At 32.5% G+C, this 19,764-nt stretch overlaps 1 protein-coding gene across 6 annotated transcripts in view; it reads right to left on the bottom strand.

The window, feature by feature from the left end:
• Window positions 1-1,025: 1,025 nt before the first annotated feature.
• tmod (tropomodulin) overlaps window positions 1,026-19,764 on the bottom strand; it is a 105,481-nt gene continuing 86,742 nt past the window's right edge. For 3 of the 6 annotated variants that reach the window (XR_011109059.1, XR_011109058.1, XR_011109060.1), the window contains exons 2-11: window positions 19,368-19,520; window positions 14,759-14,926; window positions 12,402-12,525; window positions 11,549-11,664; window positions 11,177-11,281; window positions 10,354-10,605; window positions 9,020-9,167; window positions 6,826-6,910; window positions 5,378-5,432; window positions 1,026-3,559 (exon numbers count right to left, since the gene is read on the bottom strand). Coding sequence is in view for 2 of the 6 variants with exons in the window: in XM_068775394.1 (XP_068631495.1) it covers window positions 7,081-7,370; window positions 9,020-9,167; window positions 10,354-10,605; window positions 11,177-11,281; window positions 11,549-11,664; window positions 12,402-12,525; window positions 14,759-14,926; window positions 19,368-19,520 (1,356 nt within the window). In the remaining 4 variants the exon portion in view is untranslated. Of the gene's footprint in view, window positions 3,560-5,377; window positions 5,433-6,825; window positions 6,911-6,940; window positions 7,371-9,019; window positions 9,168-10,353; window positions 10,606-11,176; window positions 11,282-11,548; window positions 11,665-12,401; window positions 12,526-14,758; window positions 14,927-19,367; window positions 19,521-19,633; window positions 19,735-19,764 lie in introns of those variants that run through there. The other 3 variants (XR_011109061.1, XM_068775393.1, XM_068775394.1) reach the window with 3 other exon arrangements.

Here is a 19,764-nt window from a genome sequence, read left to right as displayed (position 1 = left end):
AACTTAAATATGTTAATTTTATTATTTAGAGTTTCTTCATGGACCTATTCGTGTTTTAACACTTTTCTAAGGGTTTAGTCAGTCTTGTTTGTATTGGACATGACACCAATTTAAATCAGCTTGGCCAGACTGGATTTAACCCGAGACACTAGGACCCTCTTTTTTTTCTTTTGTTAGTGTTATATGACAGCACTAAATATTAATTCTAGATTACATTCTGCGGTCGACGCAGACTAAAATTAATAATAAACAATTTTGACGGCAACACTTAAGATCTGCCCGTGACAAGTGTTGCAAATCACTCGAATCATTGGTAACAAAAAAAATAACTCGCGACGATATATCTTTAAGTTCTAGCAATATGGAAGAAAAAAAAATTAAGACGGATGAAAAAAGTTAAATTGCCTATAATTTTGTTTTCGGGTAACATTTAACTTTTTGTTCTTTAAATGCACTGACATAATTTTGCACCCAATATCTGACATGGTAATTAATATTAAATGTTTTATTATGTATATAGATATATTACCAATTTCCTTTAAAAATAATTCACCGAAACAAATAATTAAATAAGTAACAATATATGCAATCTTTAAATTAATTGTAAATGAAAGACAATTAATATTGTCTTGTAGTTAAGTACAACAAATTGACTGTCTGAATTTAACTGTTGACAATACGTAACGTATCTTATTATTAACGACTACAATTAATAGCATTACGTCAGAGATAAGATGAACGCTATTTGAAAATTTACCACTGAAAGGTATTTACGAATAATAAATACAACAGATTAAATGCAAAAATGCTTGTTTTTTTGTCTTTCTCTGTGAAGAATATGAATTTGGAAAGAAAATAAAATTTGATCTGTCATTATAAAACAAATACTGCAAAATTTTTCTATTGGTCTTACTGTCAAAGCTTGGTCGAGAGACAGCTTTTTGAGGGTCATTAACAAAATAACTTTTCAAATAATGATGGGTATGAATTGAGGGTAGAAAAAAAATTAGTGATAATTGTCTTTATGTACTTTATTTATTTTTTGTCACAAACAACAGAACTGCGGCTCTAGAAGTCAAAAATTTCGTTGGAACGAGACGTTCCCTAACAATTCATTAAATTGATATAAATAAACGTTTAAAATATAGATCAGTACAAAAATTTATAATTTACTGAAATAACATATGATTTTTTTTTTGTTTAAATAAATTCATTACACATAATCTCTGATAATTTAATTCTGAATAAAAAAAAGTCGAAGCAATATTTTTTTATGAAAAAACATGATGTTTATCACAATGTTATGGACACTCGGATCCCCAGTATTTCTATCAAATATACATAAAGTTACATTTTAAAATATAAGCAAATAGTTTTTATTTTTGTTTCAAGAAAGCAAAAGGTTCGCCTGCTATCCAAGCCGCATTCGAAAATGGTATCACTCGGCATGAATTGTTAAAATCGAAAAATTATAAAGCCAACATAGCTCTGCAAATAAAACCTTATGCTTTGTTGAAAATATAAACCTCACACTCTATTGAAGCAAAACATGCTAAATTTTAATATTACCATTGCTCAGTAAAAAATAATTCACTATATTTATTGTGTTTATAATCGATTTTTATTTTTCATGGATGTTATAAAATTAAATAATTTCACTTAAAAATAGAAACTGATCAAGTTATTTGCAGGCTTTTTCAGCAGACTGGCATTCAAGGCCTATAGCAGCTTACACAATAAATGACTATTTAAATATGTAAAAAAGGTGTACCTTTGCATAACCTTAAAAGTAATTGAGAGAATTTTATCTTGATGTATACATAATTTAAAATTTTTATATGTTTTTATATGTAAAATGTTTAATTTCATTAAGAATTTTTATCAAACATTTTTATAAAATAAATATTAACCAAAAATTTACATGTTTTGCTTCAATGGAATGTTTAAGACTAACATATATTACAATTAATAATAAAATTAATACGATTTCATTAGACTCACGCTACGATAAGAATTAATAATAAATCATACGACAAACACTCAGAGAATAAAATTGTGATTTCTTGCCCCACACGACTCTATAATCTATTGTTGCTGTTGTTTTTTTTTTTAAATTAATACTTCAAAGGCTTCGATTCTTTGACCGTTCAGCCACATAAACTATTGATGGACCTGCCATCATACAGACGAAATAAATCGATTATTAGTAATGATAGTATGCGTTTAGCAAAAGAATCACAATTTTATTCTTAATCATCGTTCAATCCATACACATTGTTATAGCTGTCAACTGGTCTTTGAAATTGTGTAGTAAACATTTTAAACATTTGCCAAGAAAGCTCCATTGCGTCATTGTTAAATTTAATTCACTAGACTTATACACATGATTATTAAACGTGCCTTAGAAAAATTACAAATCTAAGATTAAAAATTCTTGACACAATTAAAATATAATTTCATTGAATAACTTACAAGCGTTGTAAATAATTTCATCAATTTTAACACTACATACATTGAATATAAAAGCTATAAAATTTCTAAATATTGAAGCTTATTAAATATATTCATAATTGTAATGTAATGCGTCGAAGCCGAATTTCCATATCGAAGTTGAAATTGTGCACCAAACTTTGTAAAATGTTTACATTACAGCACCAAAAAAAATAGTAGTTCATTTTAGCACCAGCCTCTATCATATAGTTTTCATTTGACCTGAACTTTAAAAAAAAATACGTCAAAAAGGCGGCAAATACGTCATACGTCAAAACACGTCATAATTTTAAAACATATTATTGTAAGTAAGAAAAGTATTACTTTGATATCTTACAAGCACATTATTCTTGTTTCATTTGAAAAGTTCTGATGAATATATTAGGAAACGATAGTAAAACCTTATAATGTCCGAACATTCTAGACATAAGAAAACTCGTCTTGTTTGTTATTGGCGCTTCTATCAGAACGCATTTGATACCATCTCGCTTTAAGATGAAGGATACTAATGTAAGACAGTTCAATTCAATTATAGTTTCAACTTAATAGGACTCTTCGGGAATTTTTATGACGTATTCAAGTGGTCACGGTACTTGTGATACAGACCTCCAAGGGTCCACGGCCTCAGCTTACGATGATGATGAACTATAACGTATGTGTATATGTGTGTTCCTTTGCTTATCGACGTAGGAACATACTTTAACGTTGCATATTACGTGTAACGTATCGACAGCTGCATGTAGTCCACTGGAACCTAAGTTTTGAACGTGGTTTATGAGAAAAAAGGTTAAGAACTAAAGTATTATGTGAAACAATTAACGTAACAACTTTTTATATTAAAATTCAGTAAGTAAACAAAATAAAAATTATGAAAGTTCAAAAATGAAATTCGGCTTCGGCGTATATATGAGAGATAGTCGAAGCGGATCGTGTCGAGGCGTCGGTGTCGCCCGGCAGTGTACTACACAGTGACAAAGAGTGTTCGGACAGAGCGTGGCGGCTCACGGGATCCAGCCTACCACCCAGCTGGGGCTGCGGGTGAACTGGGTCAAGCGGCGAACACGTCCGCCTGCGGGGTCATGGGTCATAAAAAAAAAACTTTTTAATTATTACTCTTAAACGTATATGTAAGGAAACTAGTTTCTTTAATAAATCTATTTTGTATTCTGCTTATTTTATATCGGTAAAGTAGTGGCTGTTTAACCTTCACACTTCATAGATGACGCTGTTAACAGTGGTGTTATGATGGCGTCCATTGCGGTTGCCGGTCGGTAAAGCAGTTGGTATTTGAGATGTTAGTGATAGTTTAAAATATTGCAGAATAAACTTTTAAAAAGAATCGACTATATAAATAATAACTTTAAATGTCGTTTCTCTGTTTTCGAAACAACGCATTGTTGTTTTATTGAAGCATTTACCTACATAATCGTGAGAAATTGTCTTATATACATAAAAATATTCGTTGAGAAAATAATAATCATCGAAACATTTCAGCCATTGTTGCATATACGCTTCCACATAGATTTTCTATACTTTTTCTTCAGTTTGAAACTGCCTACATTCAGCTTTTTCTGACGACCTTAATAAAATCATCTGTCCACCATGTGTGGACGTCTTGCGCTTCACAACCTTAAGGCCCCAGCGGCGATTCATGCCCTGACATGACTTTTGATATAAAATTGGTCAATAATATCACTTATACGAAATTAATACAAAAATACTTATAACTACATATTTATGTATTGCTAGTGTAAAAATAGACGGTACAATGAGAATCATCTTTTAAAGGCAACTATATGTGTGTACGTCACACAATGTTTAATGCAAAACTATAATATATATTAAACAAAATACTGTTTAATATCACGCCTCATAGAGGAAACATAAAAAAAAAAACGAAAGAAAACTGTACTAACATTCAAGTATGTCCTTTACCTAAATGAAACCTTTTTCTAAACATATTTCTAAATAAATCATCAATAAATAACTTTTAATCATATTTATTCTGTACTCACAGTTTGACAAATGAGAATATACGTTTATATTCTGTGGGATTATGTTTATGATTTTATCCACATTTTAGTACAGGTAAAAAAATTAAAAAAAGATAATCCCTGATTTGAAATAGCACACCAGTTACAGGATTTGGTTTATTGCGTCACATTTGCACCGTAACCACAAACAATATCTAAACATTTAAGGAATACTAAGGGATAATCTTTGTTAATACACTTTAAAAAAAATACCCAAATATTAGTTTAGCGGGTGTTGACCCTTACCTTCTGTTTCTTGTCTCCATTATTATTAATTTAGTGTATTTGGGTTAAATAAATAGTGAGTTTGTCTCTCGGCTTAGCCACACCCCCTAATTAGAAAGCAGTGTTCATATCCACCAGTTGAAGGAAACTTAGAAAAGTACAGACGAACCTTAGCTATTGGTTCCTTTTTGACATCCCTCGAAATTAAATTTAAATTAGGAATGTCTTACAAAATTCGGCAGTAATTTTACTATCGATCAAGCGAGTTTGCAACCCACAAATCTTTAATTTGGACAAAATGATATATAAACTAATTTATATAATCTACAGAGGAGGCTGCTTTACTAAAATGACAGACATTTTGAATTTTATTTCCATTGAATCATGTCAATGATCTTTTAATTAATAAAATTATGAAAAACAAAACGTTTACTTTTTAATTTTGAACTGTATATATCAAATTATGATTATTTCAAGGTTAAACGAACAAATAATTTTATCACAATTTTTTTAAAATTGAAATTTCCTATGCAATAAACTCTGAAAGCCAGTTATATAGGCACGTATAGATGATATTTGAAAGTAGATAACATAAAGCCTTAAAAAGGCTTTTGAATAACGCTACTTACCACACGGTCAGTTCAGGGCTCTAAGCGCTGTTCTGGCTGCGGCGTTGTTGGCGTACTGCAATACATACACACGAACAGGTCGTAAGGGATTTTCTTTTACTAAAGGCAATACGGCATGACATTTGGTATGTTATAAAACAGATTGATTATATGAAACCATTTACATCATATATATATGCTCAATTTTTCACTATCAACAGAGCGTATATATACGCGACTGCTTTTGGCATAAACCAAATATTCAAGTCACATCCAAACAGGCAAGTGCTAATACTGATAACTGTTATCATTACTTGTTTATTTTGCTTCTCTTTCTTTGTATTGATTTTAATTTTAACACATAAACAGTAACTATTTAACAATGTGAAATCTGTGACGTGGCTTTATAAATGCCATTTGATGAAATATTTTTTTCAACTTTATAACAATTTTACACTAATGAAAAAATTTTTTTTCATTGATATGGACCTTTTTACATATCTCCATATGATGCAAATGGGTTAATATATACCTTTATGTACTGTAGCAAATGTCAATACCGTTAATTATATTTGTAAGTAAAATTGGACATTTAAATACACGATAAATTCAGTTTCATACAATTTTATAGGAAATAAAGAAAAATAGGAAATATTCCATGCCACATTCATCTCAAGAGCCTTAGTACAAATCCATTCACATTCTAGTTAGAAGACGCTCATGCATAAAATTAGTCTTGAGTACAACACACATCTTCTGTCTATGGTTTCAAGTTTGATGAGTTTTAAAACCGTTATAACAAGTAATTAAAACAAATAGTATTCCTGTATTAAGACCCCACTATTCGCCTATCAAGCAGATTTGAATTAGCGCGAAAGCCTTTCCGTTGTAAAAAAAACAGCCTTCAACATTCTTTACTCTGGCTGTTACTACAAATTATCATTGCCCCCTACGGTCCCCCTCTCTGCTAAAATAAAATTGTTTATTAGAATAGTCTGTAACTCAACTAATATATTTCAAATGACAGATTAAATAAATGAAATAGACAGGAAAGAGTACAGAAAAAATAATTGTGTTAAAAATTAGTGTAGATATGTCACTCGAGTTGTGTGAAATGAGACGTCAAGTGGCAGATGTTTTTATTGTCTGTGGTGCAGTTTTATTTCTTTTTTATGTAAATAAATAATTTTGTAAGAGAAATTTTGTTTATCGTTAAATATATATGTATCAAATTGATATTTAAATTTGAATATTGTTGGTAACTATGAATTAAGTTTTTACAGGTTGTTTCTTATTCGTGTGAGTGAATATGTCCGCGTGGATATTCAAAGTGGTGATGGGTGGTATAAAACTGCACCGCGTGGGTCTGTGAGTGAGGCAACTCAATCAATCGACACTAAATAAGCCGTCACAAGCGAAGTGTTGTTATCGCTGCCGTGCTAACATAGTGCACCCGCTACGGGCCTGACCTGCACGCGTATTATTGGCTACGCGCCCCTTTTTGCAGGTTGTTAAAGAACCTGAACTGAAGTCGCAGCGTTAGGTCTTTCCGTACTGTAATGGAACAACATACACTGTCACATATCGAGTGCTTGCAGGGCTGTACATCCGAAGACAGATGTATAGTGACCTTGGTCAAGCGTTAATTCGATTATTTACATTCATGGAGTCATTGATGACGTCACATACGGGGGAAACACGGGTGTGTGAGTTGGCGCTTCTACTCACGGGTGGGAATTGGGGTTAACGGGATGCTCGTCGGAGCTATCCTCTTGCGGGCGAGCGCTGTGGGTTACATTGGATATCTCGTGATCTACGGGACTGGCTTCTATAACGACCGAGCCGTGGACGCTTTCAGTGATCACTTTCTTTTCTGCTTCCTTGGTGGGAGTTTTGTCTTCGACACTCGGCGGCGTTACATTGAAGAAGCTATCGTCGATGCCGACGGCCGATGGCCGGGTCCGAGGCAGCCGCAAGCTAAGCGACGCCCTAGCTCGCTTTTGCATTCGGCAATCTGACAATACAATCCTGTTATCGATCTGCAACATCGTGCTCTCGGCGTCGATCGTTCGAATGATTCTAGTTAATATAAGCCGGGGCGACCATGTTATGGTTAATGTAACTATGATATGTATATCTCGATTAGTGATGATCATTGATTTATGTCATCTCGCATGCGCACTGAATGAATGATGTATCGATTATGTTATCGATTCCACAGAATCGATTTTATGACTATATATGCGTGAGTCACACAAGGGCCTGTCGGTGCGATGGGGTCTACGGGACGTAGTAAATGTCTGTTCAATTACTAGCGAGTCCGGAGACGTCGGGTTGATGTTTTGCACCGCACTGCGGCGCCATCTGCGTAATGCGAGCGAAGATGTATGAACTGATCGCGACCAAACATTTCAGAGAATATTCGACAAATGATAAATGTCGTGCACAATCGATAAAATAAATGTAAAGAATATGAACAACTGAAAAAAATGTTTATTTTAATACAATTATATTCATTCATTCATTCATCACATCACATTAAGCTTCATCAATAATCTTTGCATAAAAATACATAATAAGTATGATCACATTAATTCATTATATAACTCAAGTTAAAATAAATTTTTTATATCTAAATTATTTTAATACTTACATCACAAAACAGAATTCCAAAATGATCTATTCAAAGTTACTAAATTAATGTTATTCTTTTGCTAGAGGCCTGTTCCCATTTATTGATACTGCAATTGTACATCAAATATTGTACAATGCTTACTTTTAACCTCACAGAAAACAATTAGTTTTTTGCGCTTGCTGGTCATTGGTCTATAGAACCTTAAGGTCCCAGCGAATATCTGTTCTGCACTATGTTGCCTGCCTTTCTTGAACGTGTGATTGTGACATATTGATTACATTCATTTGAAACTCAATTCTAATTATAAAACTTCTGAAGGTCAGCATTAGGTGGACCATAACTGTAGATGCAAGTACCAGGATCGCATAACCTGACGGTTTTTTACACTTTGCTACACTTGTCGACCGACGTACACCGCTACACATGTTCGGCCAAGAGATAGTACCAGGAATACATAACCTAACAGTCTTGTACTCATTGCTTGACTATTAAAAACATTGAATGAACTAACCCTGTATAAATTGGCTGCACGAGAAACTGGTCGACGTACATCGCTACACACAGGTTCGGCCACGAGCTAGCATCAGGAGCATATAACCTAACGGTGTACTCATTGCTTGACTATTAAAAGCATTGAATAATGACTAAACATATAAGTTTGGCTGTAGGGAAGAAAACCGGTTGTTGCACACCGCTGCACACTTATTCAACCACTAGATAGTACCAGGAATACATAATCTGACAATCTGGTACACTGTGCTAGACTTAAGAGCAATGAATGCCTACTGACTCTGTTGCATAAGTTGGCTGCACGAGAAACTGGTCGACGTTAACCGCTGCTACACACAGGTTCGGCCATGAGCTAGTAGTACTAGGAACACATAATCTGACAATCTTGTATACATTTTTAGACTATTAAGAGCATTGAATGACTCTGGCCCTGTGTGAAATTGATCGACGACGTACACCGCTGCGCTAGGGTCGGCCGCGAGCTAGTACCAAGAGCGCATAAACATAAAGGAACTCACTTCTGTCGATATTGCGCTGCAGGTGACTGGCCACGCGGTGCCGCGCGTCGCTGTACTCCAGGTGTAGGCCGAGCCGCAGAAGTGTTGGATTCTGCTCAACCAGGGCCGTTATCTCCATTTCTATCTTGTTCCCTAGTACTTGCGACCGCTGGAATTAAAGTATATACGAATTAAATCTATGCAAAAGAAAAGTAAAATGTGATTGATTAGCCAGAGAGCAGCCAAGTGGTGGGACATCGGCATCACTACCATAAGTGCCTAGCATATATAAAATTTGAAGTGTATGTTTGTCATTAGTGAAATAACTTAGATGTAGAGTATAATAAATTATGCTGAACAATATAATATATAATGGAATAATATAAAACGTTTTGCTCAAAATTTTAAATTAAGAAGCTATGAATGAATGTAAGAATAGATGAAGCTGTTTATTTCTAAATCTTAAAAAAACAACATTTCAAATAATGTTTAGTGTCAAATAATGTTAAATATCTCTGCTTTGTGTTTCCTTAATTAAATTGTTAACCATATTTTTTCTTTCGTTTGGACTTGTCTTAAGGTGTAGGCCTCCCTGCAGCATATTCCATGCTTTTATTTCTTATCTTTTGCCTTGTTCACACACCCCCTTCCTGATTTCGGAAATATCATTTCTCCATCTTTTATATGGTCGGCAAATTTTTCTTTTGCCAACTGGACCTTCTATTTATATATATATATATATATATTCTCCTTCTATTTCGTTACTAGTAACCACTACCTTTAGAAAACGTAACACCGTATTATTATAAGAAAAGAAACAATTTTGACGAATTCATTGTTTGTCTGCTTGCTCTGTATATGGCATTCACAATATTACTTTGAAATAATAATATACAAATGTTACGTTTGATTGTGAGGTCACCAAAACTTTGTTTGCTATCAATAAATCAAAAAACTTTCAAGAATGAAAAGTTTCACAAATAATAAATGAGGTAAAGAAAACTGGTTTCTAAAATTCGCATTTGTTCATTATCACATTGTAAAATAAAAAACAAATTATTATAACATGTTTCAGAGTGATCACTTAAAGGAGGTTGATTAGGTGTAAAAGTTTCAAGGCTTTTTGCTGACAAATAGGCAATGCATTCACCCTTTAAAAGCGTTAACAGCTATTTCTATTCACCACGTATTACCTTGTAACCAATCGTGCCGTGTATTGGCAAAGGATGTTGATTATAATTATAAGTAGCCTGACTTACTTCTATAGGCGGACTATCTAATTATTTTAGTTATTTAGTTTTACTTTTAACTTTATTTTTATCAGTGTGTTTTCATAAAATAAATAGATAAATTACCTGGTTGGAAGCCCGGAACTCCTCAACGCTGGTGGTGGTCAAGAGCGCCTTGACTAGCTGAACCACGCCGGCAGGGCTTATGAAATTGGTCTCAACGTTGACGACGCGCAGGGTGCTGTTGGCCTGCAGCGCGTCGGCCAGCAGCTGCGCGGTGCGGTCGTTTAGACCCACGTTTACTAGCGACAGGACCTCCAGGTGGGTGTTCGTCTTCAGACCCTCGAACAGCTTTTCGAATTTCTCGTCACTGATGTTCTGCAATATTGTTCATCATTTTATTGAGCATGCTTAACATACACTATACAAATTTCTGATTTCTCCAGTACTTTAAAATTGCTTATTTTTAATTGAAAAACCACCCGTCATGCCACATTGGTCTGCATTAAGTCTTATTTTCAATGCTTGCGAAAAACACCAGCAACTGACATAGTCCGAAAAATTGCTCGGCATTGGGCGAGGCATATCACTAGTGCAACCAATGCCTGTTGGATCCGAAAGATTGTTACATTGCGACCGACGACATAGTTAAGATCGCGATAGTCGCTGGATGCGGTCAGCAGAAGACCGGTCATCGCATGCCTTACAATGGGCGCCTATCGGCAGATATTATGAGGATGAAGTCTTCAAATCAACAGAGATACCCTGGTAAGTAGAAAATAGGCTAAAAATTATAAGAATTTATTACTATTAGCATCAAAGACAACATATTGGTCCTTAGGTTATCTAGTATCTAATAGAATAAAAAAACTTACATGAGATGGCGCTGTACACAACATTATCACATTAACAAAATTGAGAAATGTAGTGTCTTGAGTATTAAACATACCTTAATGTTATTCCAATTGAGATCAGTAAGCTTCTGGTCGTTTTCTTTTACCCTCTTGATGGTCTCGTCGGGATCTGTGTCATTGGGAGGGTCCATCGGGTACACCTACAATTATTTGCACAAAATTTAAAAAAAAACATATCCATCTATTTGCATATATATATATATGTAATAACAATTGTGTAAATTAATATAACATTGAAACGTAACAAATAATAAATTTTAAAAATAACAATTTGAAAATCAAATTAAAAAATTTTCGTTGTAATTTATAGGTAAAATAACAAAAATTTTATAGGGAAATTTAATTATAATTTGGATGGTGATGTACTATACTTATAAAGATCTAATTGTTATGTAATATAACAGTACCTTCGGTTTGGTAGCTTTGGTAATGCCATCCCAGCCGAGACCGACTGGTTGCCCCTTGTTCAGTAACGACGCGTGGTATTGGTCCTGGTTCATCATCGAGTGGAAACCAAGAATAGCTGTTGAAAGGAATATTTATATTTACATATTTATCTTAGTATTTACAATAAAATGACATATATTAATTATATACATACTAATAAATTGTTACAGTAAGCTATATTGCTACCGTAACCGCAGTACTGCGCCAAAGGTGCGCGCGGCGTGACGGGGGGAAGTGTTGACTGCGAATTTCAGTCAATAGCAGTCTACGCTCGCTACGGCACTCATACACTTTTTCCAGATTGCTTATTCGAAAGCAAATTTATAACACTCAACAAGTCGGCTTATTATGGAAAGCACTTTCGTATTAAATAAAATTTAAGAAGCCGATGGTAGTGAGACGAATGACTATTCCTGCTTGTATGACATACTACAAAAATAGTTCCTGCTTTTTTACTGCTGCTAAGCTGCACTGTGTTCTCTGTATCAGAACACGACACTACATTCGCCAACATGGCTGCCAAGTGTGACTATTACGATATATCCCCTCATTAAAATCATAGGGGGAGACCTATGTGCCTTGTAGTGAGTATCTATGGGCTGAAACAATCACGAGAATCAGATTGACCTCCCTTTTAATGGTATCCTTTAACTTAAAGTTATGAAGTATCCAAAAGAAGAGTCAACAATTCGAAGGTGTTTTTTGTAGTGCCGTTATAGCGAAATTCATTATGAATATTTATTAAGAAGTCCTTTGTGTTATATAAGAATTCCTTTGGAAGTACCTGTTTTATGAAATTCTAAAATAACTTACCAGCCAAATCAATGATCTCCTCCTGAGTTGCCGAAGTAAGTGCTTGTTCATACTCGTCACCGAGGTCAATGGTAATCTGTTCCTCAGCATCACGAACCTTCTCTGGAGGTGGTGGGGGAATCCACTGGAAATAAAAATTTAATGTTCAAATTTTAAATTTCACTATTGGATATACATACACACATTTTAATAGTAATTTCAAATGTAATTGGATTATTAAGTGTGGTTGTTTAACTTTTTTAAAGTTATTTACATTAGCATCTTCTCAATCACAATTTATACCAGTTATCAAAACAATCGAAACATGAGGAAAAACAACTAAAGGTTATTAAGGTAACCTTAATGATCTAATAATTTGAATTTGCACATTATTAAATTCATATTCCTTAATCCTTAATACATGTCTATATTATTCATTTGGCACGAATTATTTAAATAAATATATTAATGTAAATAGCTTCACCAATTTCCATAAGCGAAGACAAGCACTATTGATTTAGTTTGTAAGGATAATGCATCTCGAACATTCTATCATGAAATTGCAGAATGAAGAAGATATCGCCATGTTCAGATGTACATTTGACTATCTATTCCTATTGTTTTCTTGTCTGTCCATTTTAAAAACTTTCCATGTAAACAGGCAAATGTGATTTCTACAAAAATTAATAAAACTTACTAACGTGGCAAATAAATTATGGTCACCATTCGCCAATTTGGCGCATTAGTCCTACAATAATAGATAGATGATTATAATGTAAAAAATTAATTCAATTTATAATATTACCAAATAATCAGTGAAAATATTTTGCTTTTTATTGAATGCACATGCACTTCTAGAAACTTGTACACATAATTCCGAATTTAATGTATACTTTGTTAATTTATAGTTTGATAAGTCAATTAGTTTATTGAAGTACTAACATTACTAGGCATAGAAACCTTGAAAGCGTTTAATCAAAGCTATTTAAACATATCCATGCCATTGTAGCTTGATTAGCGCCAATTTAAAACTTCCTTCATGTCTATTGCCCATAATATACTATGACACATTCCTATTAGGTTATCCTTCTATGACGTCACGTCGCATGAATAACAGGTGTATAATTGGGAGAGGCAATTTAAGGTCGTGCGTTCGATTCCCCGCAGTTTATGATCATTATACAAATTGATAGTTTAAAAAAGGTAAAAACTTTAGGGGGGTGAATGTATAGCTCACTAGCTATTAATCATTGTATAGTATATACACTATCCAAAAAATCAAAAAAAAAAGATTTAAAAATAATCATTAGTATTATGATAATATAGTTAGAAAAACGTTTTCAAAATTAGCATTACTACATATTAAAATTAATCGTGGTTTATTTATCCTCGCAGACTGCACTGCCAAAAGTTATTGAACTCTTGCATTCCAATAGAAAAAAAATAATATTTCAGAGTGATCACGTTATTCAGGAGATAGGCGTAAAAGCTTTAAATATTATACACTAATAAACAATAACCCGTATAAGTATATGGTATAACAGGCATATTACAATGTAAAAAGTTGTGACATTTTAGTTTCTCAGGTGTTTGACTGTGCTATAATGCTTCAGTTTGATTGTTTAATAACAAAATGAGTTACTTATTTTATAAATTCTTGTTAGGATACCAAACTTGTTAAAAAAAAGACTGTGCCTGGCTTAATTTTTTTTCAATTTATATTTTTGTAATCAAGAACTAATTACTTGTGTTCGCATCACTTTCATAGCTGTTGTGTACTCTTTTGAGTAGTTTGTGAAATATTAGAGATTATTCTGCAACATGTGCAAAACTTAGACAAAATTAACAAATTGGTGTGGGAGGTACTGCCTCACCCACCATACTCGCCTGATATTGCATCCTCAGATTACCATTTATTTCGATCACTACAACATTAATGGCAAAAAATTAGAAAATTTTGATGATGTCCAAAATGCTATCTCGACAAATTTTACAGAAAAACTGTTATATTTTTACCGCTCCTGCATTGACAATTTGTATACTAGATGGCAAAAGGTTGTTGATATCGAAGGTGAATATTATATTGTTAATTACAAATAAATACTAGTTAAAAATGCAGTCATGTGAATTTAGCTTAAGAAAGTGACATTACTTTCCAGTCCCCCTAATAGATTGACTACAATAAACATCACCTTTATCATGTCAGCCATAGCACTTCTAGATCTTGACATTGCCTTCCCTCATATATTCCCAATAGGACAGTTGGAAACAGCCAAATCCAACAATTTTCCAAAGACTTTAATGAGGTCATCTGTCCACCTAATGGGCACACATCCAACTCATACCAAATGGAATTGAATTTAGATCAAAACGCTTACCTTCTTGCCACGTATAACTCCAGGCACATAGGGTTTGACCTCCGGCCGATCGGGGGTCTCCAATGCTTGTTTGTTGATGTGCTCGATCAGCTTCTTGCGGTTCAGAGGACCAGTAGGGTCCTTTTCACACGCGTAGTTATTCCGCTGCGAGGGAGGGAGAAAGTTGTCCTGGAAGATAAAATTTTGAACAATGTAGACACAGTCAATGTGGTGTGCAGAACATTATAACTATCATAGACAACTAAGATACTGTTTATTTTTCTAAATGCATATAGAAAATTATTAAAATAGTTTGCCTGCCGGCTATTGACACTGCATCATAGGCAATCACCAGTATACTAAGATTAAAAAACATGTTTACCAATTAACTATTGTCTAATATGTAGAATAAGCTTAAGAAATAGCATTATATAAAATAGTACATAAACAATATTGTCAGCATAGCATAAGTATAGACATAGTTTTAAATAGCATAAGACAAATGTAATTGTAATCATAAGAAATATAATTAATGTCTAAAATAAAAGAGTGAAAAAATTGAAAATGAATGAAAGATAGAAATATGAAAGATCATAAGACAAATAGAAGAAATAAATGTAAATTATGAAGCACTTTTACCCTAAATAATCTGTAAACCCTGCCTTTCAACATGGATGGGAAACAGGTGGTCCCCAATAGAGGGAAACCAAAAGAAATACCGCAATTTCTGAAGACGACGACCAATGATCCAACACGTGGTCACTTATGATAGGCCTCATAAAAATACTCAAGGTCACATGGAGAGCAATTGAGTGGGCTATGCTTGAAGTTTCGTTGCGAGATCGAATCGGAAATGAGGAGATCTGTAGAAGAACCAAGGTCAGCGGTGTACCTCGAAAGAATTGCGAGTCTAAAGTGACAATGGGCGGGGCACATCAATGACCATTGGGGCCGAAAAGTTCTGTTTGCGACCACAAGTGTACATGACCTATGACATAGTTAATGTCACAAGAAGTTTCTGAATGTGGGCAGTGCAAAATCTGTCATTATGATGATCTTTAGGAGAGGCCGGTGCCTTAATGAGTGTCTATCTGCTAAAGATGATAAGAAAGAGAATCTGTAGTATAATAATAAAGATGAATATTGTTAATAAAGACTGATGACTTCAACTATTTGAATAATAATAAAATTTCTTTGGAAGGTCATTTAACTATGTGTAACCATATGGTCTATTATTAAAATTCAGTACATAAATATTTTACAATAGCAACAACAATTGCAACAGTGAATAACTCAAAAACCCTTATCAAATTAGTTATTACATCATAAAACACTAGTATAATCTTATTTGAAGTTGATAAGTAATTAGGGCGCCTACCCTGATTACACTTGTGAAACAGATACTTACAATTAAGTGCTTCTTTTGTATTGTTAATATAAGAGTTTAGTACTTTTCCATAACAAGTAGTTGTATAAGCTACTGATATTCATAAAATAATTAAGTAACAAGGGCAGGCCACATAGCACGTGGAATTGATGGCCACTGGGACCTCAAGGTCATACAATGTCTACCCATAAAATGACCAAACAATCTTGTTAAGGTTATTAGAAGACACATGCATCTTCCAAGGGTATTATTGGTGATGTGTAGTCCATGTCCTGCAGAGGACATCTTACAACTTAACAAGATGATATAAAAGTTCTTCTTCCATATTGGAATGTTAAATGTGTATCACATGAATGCCTCAGTTAAAGATTCTTCTTCACACACAAGCATAAACTCACTCCATGAAACAATCTAATGTGATATGAAAGCTAGGCAAACTCACAATCCAGTGGAATAAATGATGTCATTGTTAAACCAACAACCATGAAGTAGTAGTTAATTATATATATAGATTACTGTGAAAATGTCTAATCCTTTGTACAGTCTTTTATGGATTATCAACCTCATTTATCATCATTTCAGCCATGAGGTGTCTATGGTGGACATAAGTCCTTCATAAGTTTCCAATAGGACCAATTGGAAGCAGTCTGTATACAATACTTTTACTTTAACCAAATATGTGAATTTAATAATATTAATATTTTAAATATAAGATGAATAATTTTTTTACAAAAATAGAGGTATTTCATAACATCCCTATTCAACTTTACAAGTGTGTTAGCACCGTAAGGGACCTAAACTCAAGGCTAGGAACACAAATTGTAAATAGGAGATTAAAAAAAAAAACTATCCATAACAACATATATGAAACATGAATTTTTTATTCTAGATTATATCACAACACACTACATCACAGTGATACGCAATGTGATATACATTGCAATGTTAAAAACTTGTGGCCAGTTTCAAATATATATATATAAATTTAATAATTGCATATATTCTGAAACAAGTTAATGGTCATTGTGTACAAATATCTCATTATATAATATTATGTATAGTAAACCAGTTTAAATTTTTTGCATTACATGATATTATATACCTTTCTCTTATATTTACAAATATATTATTTTATAAATTATAATCTGTCATGTAAAATTAATTTACATTTGCTTGTGTAACAAAAACCAATGATTTTTTTATGATTTTCTGTGTACCAGATTTAAAAAATTGGCTTGATGTTATAGACATATCTTAGTTAAGATATAACATCACTGTATACAACATTTTATTATTTTCAAATGTAATAATACAAAGAAATTTACACTAAATGGAGCTTCATAACCATTTTAATAGACAAAATTTTGGTCTTATGGTTTCAGCAAAAATTTTAAAAATAATTCACAAGAAAGATAATATAAAGAAAACATACATTGGGCTGATGATTATGCAAATAACAAACTATATTGTAATGCATGGCTTTTAAAATTAGGTAATGTTGGTAGTATGTGGGACCTAGCCAGACTGATAATCTAGTACAGCCAGGCATGGTGCTGCCTTTATTAACAACCCTCAAACACCAATCTTTACAATTTTGACTTTCCGATTTCTTACAATATTTTCCTCAACAGCAGATTGACTAGCAATTGAACAGCCTTAAACAAACTTTTTAAAGCCTGTAGTACTACCATAAAGCAGAGTTAGCACTTTAAACAAATTTTTCATTCATTTTAGTAGCATTTACATCAGAATGAATTCTTTTTTCCATATATACTGGTAATTTCAAAATTTGAATATTTGGAATTTTAACAAAATTTATAAACAGGAAATATCAGATTGCAAGTACATGCTTCAACAATTAGCTGGCTTGAATTTAATTTGGCCTTCAATACATTTGTGGCCTAGAGAGATAAAGGTAAGTATACATTTGGCATTGTTGATATTTAGATCTATATTCAGCTATAGATTTTTTTTTGGATTTAGAAATTGTAAATATGAAGTTATGAACAGATAAAATAAAAACAGGAACTTTGAACTTTGCATCTTTAGTCCAAATAAAGATAGTTCAGTAATATATTATTAGTATATTATTTTCATACTGAAAGTGTTTTTGTACAAAGACACTTTCCTTAATAATTCAATACATCAACTTTAAGGCATCATATAGTACATAAAACAAATACTTTATATAATAATTAATGATGATGAAAATAATTAATATATTAATGTTAATAATTTGATGTTTTTGGGTTCTAGAGTTTTCTCAACAAAACTTGTAATTTCATGCACAAATTTTTTTGTTATCTCTATTTAAATATTCTAGTTTTAAAAATGTATTGTGGTTAATATAAGCATAGCCATGTTAACATCATACAAATTCACAAAAATAAAATAATTAAAATTGCGTAAATCCGTTCAAGGTCTAAGAGTTGTAACGTGCTCTTGTATTTCAGATCTTTTCCTAAATATAAATATACGGGTAATATAACAATGGAAAAACAGAAAATATTAAGACAACATAATTTGCATATATTTAGCTTAGTATAATTCGAATCACATCTGTTTTATGAATTTTTGTCTAATAATTATTACTTTATTATAAAATATGTAAGCAGTTTAAATGGATATTAATTTCTGGGGCATTTTTATCTCATATTAAATTTAAAATTAACATACAAAAATTGCATAGTAAATTTTCAAGGACAATTATGTTTGTTTATGTTATAAATAATATATTTCAAAGAATATATACTAAATATTTATAAGAATTAGTAACAAAAATAAAAGATTATATTGCTTTCAATATAACATTCATTCTATTTTATTATCTGTTAGCTTTGTTTAAGATTTTGTACTTCAAAATCCTATGGTGTTTCCTTTTTACTTTGTGTGTTACTTTTTTACTTTTATGAAGACAAAATAAACTATCAAATTTAAATTCCTCTAAACATTTAAGACGTGGTTTAAGCCTTGAGTGGAACCTTTGCTTAAAAATGTTCATTGATTATCTTGAATTTTAGAACAAACAACACTATTGTCTATAATTACGATTTTTAGATAGTAGAAATATTTATTATTAAGTTTTAACCAACGCGATATTGATTGCTATTTTATTTGCTATTGCGATGAGGTCTTAAGGAGAATCATAAAGAAACTTTATTTTTTAAAATAATCAACCTAATCTAATTGGAAAGAAAAAGTGTTGTGTGTTCCTATTAAAAATATGAATAACAAAGTACTCACATCAGGGTCTACTTCCTTGGCGAGCATGGTCAGCTCCTCTTGTGACAGCTTCGCCAACAGTTCATCAACATCCACTTCATCGTAGGCAGACAACTCTCGGCCATAAAGCTTCGCCGGTGTAGTCATTGTTGTAGTTTTCGTTGATGACGACTTCTGCAACCACGAAAAAACACTGCACTTACACCATTGTACAATAAATCTCTATTTATATTACATAAGACACAAAGTAAATTGGTAAGATAAATACAAAAATCGACAAGTTTTACCAAACACCACACCCCACAGTAGACGTTAATTAATCGATGATAAGAAAAACTATACAATGTTATTGACTTTTTTTCATTATATTTGCAACTTAAACTTAAGAATACTTTTTTTAAACAACATTTAAGTGTCC

Source organism: Battus philenor, unplaced genomic scaffold (genome assembly GCF_028537555.1).
Source record: "Battus philenor isolate CCGP_79_NKW_IND1 unplaced genomic scaffold, ilBatPhil1.0.hap1 SCAF_8, whole genome shotgun sequence".
Classification (NCBI taxonomy): Eukaryota; Metazoa; Arthropoda; class Insecta; order Lepidoptera; family Papilionidae; genus Battus; species Battus philenor.
The sequence above is the reverse complement of the archived record's forward strand: the minus strand, read 5'-3'. Positions and strand labels throughout refer to the sequence as shown.